The sequence below is a fragment of the Saccopteryx bilineata genome, chromosome 4 (genome assembly GCF_036850765.1).
Source record: "Saccopteryx bilineata isolate mSacBil1 chromosome 4, mSacBil1_pri_phased_curated, whole genome shotgun sequence".
NCBI lineage: Eukaryota > Metazoa > Chordata > Mammalia > Chiroptera > Emballonuridae > Saccopteryx > Saccopteryx bilineata.
Window position 1 is genome coordinate 10,478,535 of NC_089493.1, and position 13,540 is coordinate 10,492,074.

General features: G+C 34.8%; 1 protein-coding gene across 5 annotated transcripts in view; it reads right to left on the reverse strand.

Moving 5' to 3' along the window:
- PPP4R4 (protein phosphatase 4 regulatory subunit 4) overlaps nt 1-13,540 on the reverse strand; it is an 88,171-nt gene that overhangs the window by 50,865 nt on the left and 23,766 nt on the right. For 2 of the 5 annotated variants that reach the window (XM_066276530.1, XM_066276535.1), the window contains exons 3-4: nt 9,973-10,075; nt 31-120 (exon numbers count right to left, since the gene is read on the reverse strand). In XM_066276530.1, the coding sequence (XP_066132627.1) occupies nt 31-120; nt 9,973-10,075 (193 nt within the window). Of the gene's footprint in view, nt 1-30; nt 132-9,972; nt 10,076-12,328; nt 12,411-13,540 lie in introns of all 5 variants that reach the window. The other 3 variants (XM_066276533.1, XM_066276534.1, XM_066276532.1) reach the window with 3 other exon arrangements.

Sequence of the window (13,540 nt, forward strand, 5' to 3'; positions counted from 1 at the left end):
GAAACATAACAATAAGAGTTTGATACTTACCGATATGTATTCTCCTCCACAGTCCCACCTTCTGGACAAACATAGTGAGATCCATACTCTCTGGGTAAATAAGTGTGCATCCTCATGGACCTTGGAAGACACTGAAAAGTAAATTCCTCTATTGCTTAAGTGCCAGTTACCCTTCCTCTTAAATACTAATGTATGGCTGGCATTCCAACTTGAATTCTCAAAAATGAAATGAGACAGTTTATAAATGAGTTAATGGTATACTTCCAAATTTCAAAAACTATTCTGAGTCAAGGAAGAAAATATATGAGACACTTCTGTGTTTATCTTTTTTATTTTTTTATTTATTCATTTTTTTAATTCTTTATTTATTTATTCATTTTAGAGAGGAGAGAGAGACAGAGAGAGACAGAGAGGAGAGAGAGATAGGGGGGAGGAGCTGGAAGCATCAACTCCCATATGTGCCTTGACCAGGCAAGCCCAGGGTTTCGAACCGGCGACCTCAGCATTTCCAGGTCGACGCTTTATCCACTGCGCCACCACAGGTCAGGCCACTTCTGTGTTTAAATTCATCCTTTCGTTAGCATGAAGAGTGGAAGAAAGCATTATAATCCTTGCAGAGGGGAAACTGCTCTGCCTCCAATAAACCCGCATCAAGAAGAGAGTTCTCTTTATCATACACAACATAGAGAAGCAATAAATAAATCATTGGCTGATTTGAAAAGAGCAACTATTTTAGATTCACCCATTTGGAAACTAAGTTTACTGAATAAAACTGGTAAACACATTCACCATAAATGGTGCTGGTTAAAGGGGAAGGAGCCCTAAAATTACAAAGTTTCTTTGTGTATTTTTAGAAACAACATCATTGATTATTTTGAAATTAAATAATAGAGAGTTAAATATTAAAATATTGAAGATCTAGTACATAATTATAAGGAGTTTTGAGGGTCATAAATGTGGGAATTTTTAGTAACAGTAACAGTGAACAGTTTCTTTTCTCAATAAAATGGTAATATTTATGAAATACTTTAAAACTGAGTTAAAGATGAATAATTGGATCATGCCAACTCCAAGACACCCTTAGCAATTAACTATGATACCTCGTTCTTTACCCTGTCACTGACTGCTACGTTCCCCACTAAAATAAGGTGTAGGGAAGACGCATGGACAGCACTGAAAATCAAAGCTGAGAGGGAAAATAAAGTCAGACAATGAACAGGAATAAAGAAGATGTGTTTACCCTGCTAAAAATCTGTATTTCAGTGATCTGCAAGGTTCATGAGGAGGTACACATAAGAATATCCCAAAGATCTCTTTTACACTAAAGAAATACCAATACTAGCAATAACTATCATATGACCGTGTAAATGTGCAATGAAGTACCCTGCCATGTAAATCATGACAATACCAAACAAATAAACACATTTCAAGATGATAATTTTGAAACTAAATTTCTACGTAGGCTACTCTGCCAAGTTTTTGTTTGTTTGTTTGTTTGGTTGGTTGGTTGGTTGGTTGGGTTTTTTTACACATAATAAATTAGAATCATGTAATTTCATGATTTTGGCTTAAAATGTAAATAAAAAGCAATTTAAAATGTTATGAAGAAAAGATGTGCTTATCAAAGAAATATCTAGTTACTGGACACAATAGCTATAAGTAACCATTTCAAATGATCCATTGTTAAATATTTTTAGTTATATATAAATATTTTTAAATATATATAAATTGTTTTTTGAGGGAAAAAAACAGCAGTGGAAAGTGTGGCAAATTTCTATAAGCAAGTTGGAAACTAGGGTTTGCTTTCTAGTCAGTCATGGGACTTCCCTTCCATCCCCATTTTTCCCTAAAGTAGCCCAAAGAAAATATAATTCTGATAATATAATTCTAATTTCATGTACAGCTATTTATTAAGTACTGGCATTATATTAAGTACTCTGGGAAATTGGAGAAAAGTAAAAAACATGGTTCCCTACTTTTGAGGGACTCTTGTTGCCTATATACATTTAAATATTTGACAAATATTTATTTAATTACATACAAGACACTGTGCTGGGTGCTAGAGACTTAGCAATGGGCAATGTGCCTGTGAATACTGTAATTAAAACTGAAAGGAGCTAAGGATGAGAAGGACAGGATGGCAGAACATCCAATGAGTAAGCTGATCTCTTCTGAGGAAGGGTTACGGAGAAGTAACAATTGGCCCACGTGAAGTGAAAGAAACAACTACGCAAAAGTTGGAATAGAGAAGTAGGAAAGCAAGGAGAGGGAGAAAGAAAGCGTTCACAGCCCTGAGAAGTAGCGTGGAGTGGACTGAGGTACCGAGAGGCGGTCCGTGTGCCTGGAGCCGTCAGAGGAGGCCTGAGGTTGTGACCAGACGGAGCCCCAACTGTGTGGGGATTTAGGTACGGTAACAAAAGAACATTCAAACTGGAGTCCTAAACGCTTTGAAATATCATGCCGATTACAAAGATGACAATAAATCAGGAAGCAGTGAAGCAGGGTGGGGTGGGAGGAGAGTGGGCCGGGATCACTAGAGGAGCTGTCACACTTATCTGAGCAAACCCTCAGAGTAGCCTGGACCAGCACAGAGAGAGTGTGGCTGGAGAGAGGTGGATGGACTCAGGGAATATCTGAGATATAAAATAAATAGGATTGTATAAGAAAGTAGTAAAAGAATTTAAAATTAAGAATTTCAGAAGCTCCAGTTCATTTTTATTGTAAGCAGGATAAAATTAACCAATAAACAAATAACTAAGAAGCACATGTGAGAACACTGGTCTCCACTAGAATTTATTAAAAGGCAGTATGTATCTCTAGGTCTACTGGAAATATTAGCAAATGTAACATTTTACATATACCCCAAAACTATATGCTCAGTAACTGTTCCCATTGAATTTAATTATGAGTACATATTATAAAATAATTAACAGTATTAATCTATTTTGTCCTTAAACACAAATAGATATACATAAAAAAGAAAAAGACATAACACAGATCTGATTCTCAAAATGCATTGTAGTCAATGGCCAATGTACTTTTCTTTTTTTTGAGGTGTAATCCCCAGAAAAAAAGAGTAATTTGTTTCATCTGTTCATGCTCTCGAATTCCTTTGGTTCCTTAGTGAACTAGAAAAATAGTTATGTAATTTTATGCTTTCTAACCCATTAAAATCTCCCAGTAAGATCAATTCTGATCCTGGTGGTTGCTTTTCACCAAATTACATTACAGAAATCATTTCACATTCTTCCTCACGTCAGACTGTCCCTAAGTGTGTGGCCTGTGGATGCAGTGCTGTAGGCTACTGTGGGCTTTTCTGAAAGGTGTCTGGAACATCATGTTCTGCTCATTACGCAAACATGAGTTACTGTCACAAGAGCCTTTTGCTTTTCTCAGAACTTCTAACTTGTCTCAGAAAATATCACCTACATGAGGAAGGCCAGTACTGTTGTTTTTGAGCTGCACACAAAATGAAAAGCAATTTGTATGATCTATTTATGCTATTTAATTCCTTTAGTTAAGACTATTTTATTCTTGGTGAACTATAAGAATAAATCACATTTCATGCTTTCAGAAATCTCCCAACAAAATATTCATACTCAAACACTAAACTGTTTAGGTCTAGATTTTCTCAACTTTAAAATTAGAATCAATATATCACATGGAATTGTTGTAAGAAGCTTAAAAGGATGTGTCCAAAGCATTAAGCCAGTGCCTGGCCCACAGTAAGTGTTCCTCACATTATTATCGTTTAGCCACGTATCTTTACACAATAAAAGCTTTCTATATACAGCTGAAAATAAGATATTTTTTAAATATCTAGATCATCAGTAGATAGAAAATACTCTAATAAAAATTACATTGGGAGAAACTTATGTTATTTTTTCTATTATTTCCATTAGTGAAAATAAAATAATACAAAATTAATAAAAGTAGAACCAATGAATCTTCAGCATCAGGTAGACATTAGTTATCTTAAATAATCAAATGTCATATTGATTATATCTCTTCTGCCCTTTCCCCATTATGCGTCTTTTCCCCACTCACCCTCAGTCCTAAATCAAATGCTGATTTAGGACTATAAATCAGCATTATATCATTCTACTGGTATCCTGTTTCCACTTCTCATCCAAGAATACCGTTAGTGGATTAGGCCAATGTGCCACTGATCTTTCGGGTAGATACTCATTGTCTCACAATATACAGTTTAATCAGTGTTCATTTTAAAATTCCTTTTGAGTGCCTACTACAATATTTACCAAGCACTGCTCTCAGTTCTGGGGAATACAGTGATAAACCAGACTGACAAAGAGCCTGACCTTATGTAAGACAGAAAAAAGAATGGTAGTCAGAAAGCCAGATGGGATCATTTAAGGGCATGGCAAAGAGTTTTATTTTATCTGAAATGGAAAGCTACTTGCACTAGTTTCCTGTGGCTGTAGAAAGTAAACTACCACAAACTGAGTGGCTTACAACAACAGAAATTTATTCTGTCAAGTTCTACAGGCTCTAAGTCCTAAATCAGTATCACTCAACCAGTATCAAAGTGTCGGCCCCGAAGACACTAGGGTAGAATCTGGTCTGCCTGCGTTTCCTGACTCATGGCTGTTTCGCTCCAGTCTCTGCCTCCGTCTTCACGTGGCCTTCTCCTCAGTGTCTGTGTTACATCTCCCTCTGCTTGCCTTTTATAAGGATACACAGCATTTAGGGTCTAGCCAGATCTCCTTATCTCAACGTCCTTAACCACATTTTCCAAGTAAGATAACACACATAGGTTCAGAGAGTGAGACCTGATATCTTAGGGAGGCCACAAATCTGCCTACCACATCGCTTAAGCAATTCACACAAAGAAGATAGGATTAATGCTTTTAAAAGGTCTCTCTAAATAAAAAAAAAACAAACAATGTAATTATGTATGACAGATGCAATAATTAATTGTGGTAATCATTTCACAATGTATACATATATTAAATTATGTTGTACATTTTAAATATAAATAATTTTATTTGTCAAAAAAATTGTAAATTGCTCCCAAACAAATAAATAAATAAAAGATCTTCGGCATAGAGGGTTCTAGGGGGCAAAGTAGAAGCAATAGTTTCAGTAAGGAGGCTGTTGTAATAAGCACAAAAGAGATGACTAGGTTTGAGAAGAAAATTACACATTATAAATCTGTTATAGTCATGATCAGCTTATAAGAGGTTGTATAGCATTTAAAAGAAAGAACTCAGGAGTCCAGTTTCCTGATCGAACTAATTATACCACTTGCTAGCTTTGTAACTTTGGGTAGGTTACTCAACTAAGTTGTTTCTTTCTCTATCAAATGACCCTTACAGAACTGCTACAAGCATTCAAAGAGATAAAAAAGTGTAAAATGTTTGACAGTGCCTGACATACAGTAAAACTTCAATAAATGTTAGCTATAGTTATTTTTATCTTTTCCTGACATTGCACATATTTTATAATTTTATGACATATATTTTGGTTCCCAAAATAAGTAAAAAGACACAAGAATTCAGTAACTCAAACCTGACCTGTGGTGGCGCAGCGGATAGAGCGCCAGCCTGGAACACTGAGGTCGCAGGTTCGAACCCCTGGGCTTGCCTGCTCAAGGTACATACAACAAGCAACCAGTGAAAAGCTAGACTGAAGCAACTACTTCTCGTTCCCCCCACCCTCCACTCTCTGTAAAAGCAATAAATAAAATCTTTAATAAATAAAAGGATTCAATAACTCAACAAGTAGGAACTTTTTCACCCTCCATTACAAAGGAACCACCAATATTACCTGGTGTAATCATATTATTGCCATTTTAAATTTTATAAAGGTCCACAGTAATTTAGAGATTTTTCTTGACAATCAAATTCACTTCTAGATAATTAAAGTTCAAGCTGAATATTAAAATTTAACATCTAAGATTTCAATTTAATATCAATGTGGAAAAGAATTCAGACTTAATAAAGACTACAGAAAAAGTTTCTTTTTCAAAGATACTATAGAATTAAAATCTTATAACATGGATATAACAACTACAACTACAATTAAGTGTGTCTCCGTATCTAAGAAATTTAAATTAAAAGTCAAATATTTCCTCTCTGGATTTTTATTTAAATTTAACCTTGAGATGTATGATCTAACTGCATTATCATTCATTGTCCACTTCAGATAAAATTTAGAAAGTAAAATGCAGAAATACTATGGTTTACCTCAGTTCTAATCTTGACATGGTTTTCTGCCATTTTATTTTTAACCTTAAATTCCTTCATCTCTAAAACAGTGAAAACAGCAATCTATTTTGAAAAACACTTTTCAATTAACACATTATTGTAATGATAAAACACAAATTCAATAAAACAAAAAAATAAAAATATCATTGGTGAAATTTTATAATACGTAAGGTCAGAAAACTCTCCATCATTACTTATCCGACATTCTTTATGGCAAAGATAAGGCAAAGGGTGCGTTCTAAAAGCTACGTATACTACTGTTATAGACATGATAAAACTCTTGGGAATGATTAGCTTCTTACATAAAATATTTATTGTTCAGATCTTTAAATTCACTAAAAGTAAATCACTATAGAATGACTAGTATTAGTAAGTACCCAAACTATTTTTCCCCATGAATTAACAAACTATAAACCAAGATACTCAAAACCAACAAACATATGGATACCCAAGCCTAGACTCTGGAAGTCATCTCTCACTTCCCATATCCTATCCATTAGTGAGTTCTGTTCCTTCTACCTCTTAGGTATATACTGCCACACTCTACTGTCGCAAATTAGCTGTCCTAATCCAAGCCACCTTCGAATACCATGAAAATGAGGGCTGTAGTTTCTTAATTCTCCCACTCCAATTCTCGCTCCACACAATTATCAACATGACCACTGTGAAATACAAATGGGTAGGTCACTGCTCTGCTTCAAGCCTTCAGTTGCCACCATCCTAAGGAGGAACAACTCTTGCATGCTCTTCTCCACTGACCGTCACTCTAACATCTATCTGTTTAAGTCAATCCCACCTAGACCCACTGGATTCCACCCAAACATGGCTCTTTAAATTCCACCAAGCTCTTTCATCTTTCAGGCTATCTGGTGCTCTCTCCGCCTAGTCCACTCATTCCTGACTCTTCAAATATCTGCCTCTTTCTAATCCTTCAGTTTTTAGCTCCTCAAAAAGGCTTTCCTTGACCTCCCAATGCACAGATGGTGGCCCCAAGTCAGTTCATACTGATCTTTACACTCATCTACTTATGTTAAGCCTGTTGCTCTCTCTGGACTGTAACCTCCTTGAAGGCAAGTTCTCTATTTTGATCAGCTCTACTTTTTTTTTTTTTTTTTTTTTTTTTTGATCAGCTCTACTTTTGCAGAGCTCAGAATAGTGCCTAGCATGTGGGAGGTACTCAGTAAATATTTATGTACGAGAAACTGCCTTTATTACTAAATGCTAACTTATATTAAAAGATTGCTTTTTATAAAAATAACTAACAATTGTGACCATAACAAAAGTGAATAAAGTGGCTATGTGTGGTTTTTGTCATCATTTTACCCTTGAAAGTAACCACTCACAGAAGCAAGGCAGAACTGGAGAGGGTGCTAACTGTATACAAATGCATCTTAACAACATCTGAATACAATGATTTAAAAATGATTTGCACATAAACATAGGTTCTATAATTTGACATAAGACTGTTTAAGTGTTTATTTAGCTGCCTACAGGATATGGTAAACCCTCTATGAAAGTCATTATTATTGCCCCATAAAGTCTTACCCACTTGCTTAATTCCTCAGCATTTTTATATAAGGTCAGAATCACACAATTGAATACTTTCCTATGCTTCTTCTTCAATTGTTTTCCACAGTGTTTAGGCCTTCCTGATATACGATCTAATCTGGGACTGAATTCTACCTTTTTTGTATTTTCATTTTTAGTACAGGGCAAGATAAATGAGAATCCTAAATATATGACTGCTTGTTGATTAACTCAAGAAATAAAATAATTTCATCAATAAAAGGTTTTATTAGTACATAACTATTAGTATACATTTTCTTTATAGTACCCATTCATTCAGTTCATTATTACTTTAAAAGTTTATTAAAATCATCTTTTTATTTCAGTTATATAGTTTCAGCAGATATATTTGATTCTTTATCTAAATATACTCTATAGATGAGTGTATAATATTCTTTACACATTCTCATGAAATTAAAATTTTGGGGGGAGTTACTGTTTAATTAACTTTATTGTAACTTCATTAACAAAAGGATTTTTAAAAAATAATTTAAAGACCTCAAATTTATTATTGTCTTTCCTTCATCTTTTATTTTTACTTTTTGAAACTTTGGACATTCAGTATGCTATCTGTGGACTAGATTTAGCCTACTCAAACCAGTGCGTATATTGCATGCTCAATAGTTTTAGCTTTAAATCTAATATCTTTACATAGAGTAACTCTTAATCCAGAGGCCCTAACCATTTGTTCCCATCTAATGTTGTTTCAGGTATTATGCTAACAAGTTTCAGTCAATTAATCTCACTGAAGTTGAATGTATAATTAAACCTAGACTATGTAGACTTAATTTCATTTAAATTATAGCATAATTCTGGGAGAATAGATATGAAAAAGCTTGATTCACTTTTGAATCACATGTGATGCTAAAATAAACATCTCAATTCACTGCTGTAACTAGTAAAAAAAAACAAAAAAAAAAAACCTCAAATTGCCACATGGTACATCCCTAATTCTACATCACAGTAACTAAAAATATGCTATATATACCTGAGAATAAAACCCAAGAACACACTAATAATTACAGTATTTTAAACACATAAAAATTAATTCAGAAGTTATGAAAAAGTTATAACCAAACAGAAAGCCAAAAGAAAAGTATACAAAACCATTAGCAAACATAATCCCCACCCGTATGTAACCTCCCTATTCTATTAGTAGGTAAGCTCCCTGAGGACATACAGACTGTTGTCTATTTTGTTCATTCAAGTTCTTAAGAACAGCAGTTAGTACATAGATACAAATAAATAATAAATATTATGTATTAAATATTTAACATGTTAATAATCAACATTAAATAGAGAAGAGAATGTTCTAGTACAGTGGTAGTCAACCTGGTCCCTACTGCCCATTAGTGGGCGGTAGCGGGGCAACCAAAGTATAAACAAACAGATACATTTAACTATAGTAAGTTGTTTTATAAAGATTTATTCTGCCAAACTTAGCGAATATCTGACATAAAGTACTTGGTAAGTAATTATTATTATATGCTTTAACTTGCTGTAACTCTGCATTATAAATTTTATAAAGTAAAGTTACTTCCCTACTTTATATGTGGAACCAGTGGGTGGTTAGAAAATTTTACTACTAACAGAGATACAAAAGTTGGTGGTAGGTATAAAAAGGTTGACTACCCCTGTTCTAGTAGATCAAATATTTTTGTTTATAGCAGGAAGACTAATTCTGAAGAATTTAGGAAGCAATAGAATAAATATAAAACTATCATTGTGACGGCCACAATTCAATCTTTATTTGATGAATCTTTAGATGTCACCCCACAGGGTCATTAGAAATATCAGTGAAATGATATATTATCAATGTTGTAGAATACTGTTGATATACAATAAATGTAAGACAATGGACTACCAAATAAGATTGCTATGCTATGGCAAGACTGATTAAATTTTTCTGAGCTACTAAAAATCTAACTTTATTAAAATGTCTCTACTCAGAAAATCACTAAAGAAATCTTTACAACTTAAGATCTGGATTTCTCCATTTCCATCAGCTAATTTCCTTAAGTATTTTCATCACAATTCAAAATATCATAATACTTCCTTCACTCAGTGATTAAGTACAAAAGACCAGCCATCAGAAGCTCTGAAACTTTCCCCTGACAGTGACCACATGCTACTGGAGGAAGAAAATGGTAAATTCCAATCTTATTTCGCACCAACTTACTCTGACTTTTGGCAAGACTCTCCGAAGTGTCTCAGCAGGATTCTGTCGCATCAGAGACGGAAGATTTGCGATTACACTTGTTCCCTGGATATCTTGCCCAGCACTTACAAAGAAAAAAACCAAATTTTAAAAATTTAATTGTAAGCAGAATTCCTGGTTTATAATTATAAAAAGTAGAGAATAATTTGAAAAATGACTGCTTTTAATGTAGAAACTCAGATTTCGATAAAACTTTAAACTTTAAACACATTATTTAGATTTAAAAATAAAATCGGAATTTAAATTTCATTAAGTAAACCTTATAACAAGTGCATAAAAGATATTAAGTCTGATCATGCTAAAAACAAGATTATTTACATACATGTCTTAAGTCTAAAAGTCTTTAAGACTATTACTAAATTCTTACTTTAAAATAAGTTCTTATTATGGTAAACTATTAATAATCATAACAGCAGCAGGGACAGCAACGAAGTCAACTACAGCAGAATCATACAGCAGCTCTCTTCCGGCACAAGGAAGGTACCTGCGGCCCTAGACTGACTCTGAGATGCCAGCAACTTCTCAAAGATATACTCAATAGTCTTCAAGGTCAGTCGGGTATATTTATACAGTACCTTTATCACACAATCTGCATTATGTCACTAAAGCTTTACCAAAATAATCTCAGTGATATTCTAGTAGTCTAAATACCTTAGGAAAGGTGTTCAGATTCTTCTGAAAAACCAGTTCCATACAAAAAGTTCCTTGTTTTTAAAGCTAAGCAACATAAGAACCACAAGTATTTGAAATATATATATATATAAAAGATGCTAGTCAGTGTGCTACTGTTATTCTAACTGATGCCAACTTAAATGCTAATTGCTGGTGCCATACTTATTTATCTTAAATAAAATTATTTTTACTTAGCTCTTCAAATGGAACTATTTGTTATTACATGTATGTAAGACCTTAATATAGTTTTTAAAACAGCTTTAATTTTACAAATTCTTTTAAGAAGAACATATTCTGATTCAAAACAAAGGTGCCCTCCTACGCAGAAAGGCATTTTCCCTGCTGTAGTGAGGCACTATGAAACACAGGTCAGCACAATAAATACTCCACTACTCTCACCACTAGACTCTAAGTGAATACTTTAAAAGACAAAATCAAGAAGGAAAGGAACTGGAATAAGGGGCACATGCCAAGATGGGAGGAGATGAAAACAAAGAAATTAAAGTTGCACATAAAATTACTACTTGTAGTGGGTTGACTGCTGCCCCTCCCACCCCATAAAATGCCTAAACCCTAAACCTAGATGTTATCTTAATTAACCGGTGATGTTATCTTAACTTGAAAAGGGATTTTAGGATGAAGAGATGAGTCTGGATTATCCTGGTAGGCTACAGGATCAATAACAGATGTCCTCAAAAGAGACACTCAGAAGAAAAGACAGACAGACAGAAGGCAATCTGACCCCAGAGCAGGGACGGAAGAGATGCTGCCACAAATCAGAATGCTGACAAGCAGCAGAGGCTGGAAGAGGCGAAGAGAAGATTCTCCCCCAGAGTCCTGCTGCAACTTGATTTATTTTATCTTCATTTTTTTTAACTTTTTCCAATTAGAGTTGACATTCAACATTATATTAGTTTCAGATGTACAGTATAGTAACTTACAAAGTGATCCCCCGATAAGTCCTATATCCAGCTGACACCATATACAGCTCTTACAATATTACTGACTATATTCCCTATGCTGCATTGTACATCCCTGTGACTATTTGGAACTGCCAATTTGTATTTCTCAATACCTTCATCTTTTTCTTATTTAGAAAATTAAATTTAACAAGGTGACATTAGTCAACAAGAGTACATAGATTTTAAGCAAACATCTCCACATCATTTGACAGTCGATTTATGTTGTATACTCATCGTCCAGACAACTTGAATTTGACTCAGTGACTAATTTCAGAGTCCTGGCCTCCAGAACTGTGAGAGAATAAATTTCTGTTATTTTAAGCCATCCAGCTTATGGTAATTTGCCATAGCAGCCTCAAAAAACAACTGAAATACTATAGAACTGAGAGAAGAGAAATATCTGAAAAAGTAATGTTTAACATGACAATTTCTGGCCCAGAGCAGAGGTTCAGTAAATGTCTCTTAAAGGGATGAACAAATGGATGACTCTCTGTGTGCACTGATGTCAGTAATATTTAGCACTGAGCATTCACTAAATTTATTCACTAACTTTCCAATATATGATCTCTAATATTTTATAAAAGTGAAGATGTAACATTGCATGGGAGAAACAAAAAAGAACAAACAAAAAAAACCCAAAAAAATAAAATGTCAAATTTAAGTCCCAAAGTATCAATACTTACATTAAATGGAAATGGTCTGAATCTATCCATTAAAAGACAGCAACTGGTGGAGTGGATTTAAAAACATGACTCAACTAATTGCCTATAAGAAATATAACAATATGAGCACACTGAAAGTAAAAAGAAAAAAAAAAACACAGAAAACAATACATCATAGAATTGTAAATCAAAAGAGAGCAGGAGAGGCCCTGGCCGGTAGGCTCAGTGGTAGAGCGTCGGCCTGGCGTGCAAGGGGTCCCAGGTTCGATTCCCGGCCAGGGCACACAGGAGATGCGCCCATCTGCTTCTCCACCCCTCCCCCTCTCCTTCCTCTCTGTCTCTCTCTTCCCCTCCCGCAGTGAGGCTCCATTGGAGCAAAGATGGCCCGGGCGCTGGGGATGGCTCCTTGGCCTCTGCCCCAGGCGCTAGAGTGGCTCTGGTCGCAACAGAGCGACGCCCCCTGGTGGGCAGAGCATCGCCCCCTGGTGGGCGTGCCAGGTGGATCCCAGTCAGGTGCATGTGGGAGTCTGTCTGACTGTCTCTCCCCGTTTCCAGCTTCGGAAAAATACAAAAAAAAAAAAAAAAAGAGAGAGAGAGAGAGCAGGAGTGTCTATATTAGTATCAGCTAAAGTTGACTTGAGAAAAAATAAAATCACCAGATATAGAAATGGGATATTACATGATAATAAATGCGGCAATCCAACAGGAAGATATAACAATTCTAAATGTGTATACACCATATAGAGTTACAAAAATGTGAAACAAAACTTTGACAAACTTAAAAGGAGAAACAGACAAATACCCAGGTAGAGATTTGCACACCCCTCTCTCAACACCTGATAGAACAACTAGGCAGAAAATCCACAAGGACATGAAAGAACTCAACTACACACATCAACCAAAAAGATCTAATTGACTTTTACAGGACACTCCATCCAGCCACAGCAGAACACACCCCCTTTCATGCCCAAGGAACATGTATCAAGAAAGCCATATCTTAGACCATAAAAAAAGTCCTCAATAAATTTTTAAGAATTAAAATTATCCATAGTTTTCTTTGACCACAATGGAATTAAACTGGAAACCAATAATAGAAAACCAACATAAAGTCTCTAAATTTTTGAAACTAAATAACACATTTCTACATAGATCAAAGAGGAAGTCCCATTGAAAATTTCAAAAATACACTAAACTGAATAAAAATGAAAATATATTGAAATTTGGGGGACACAG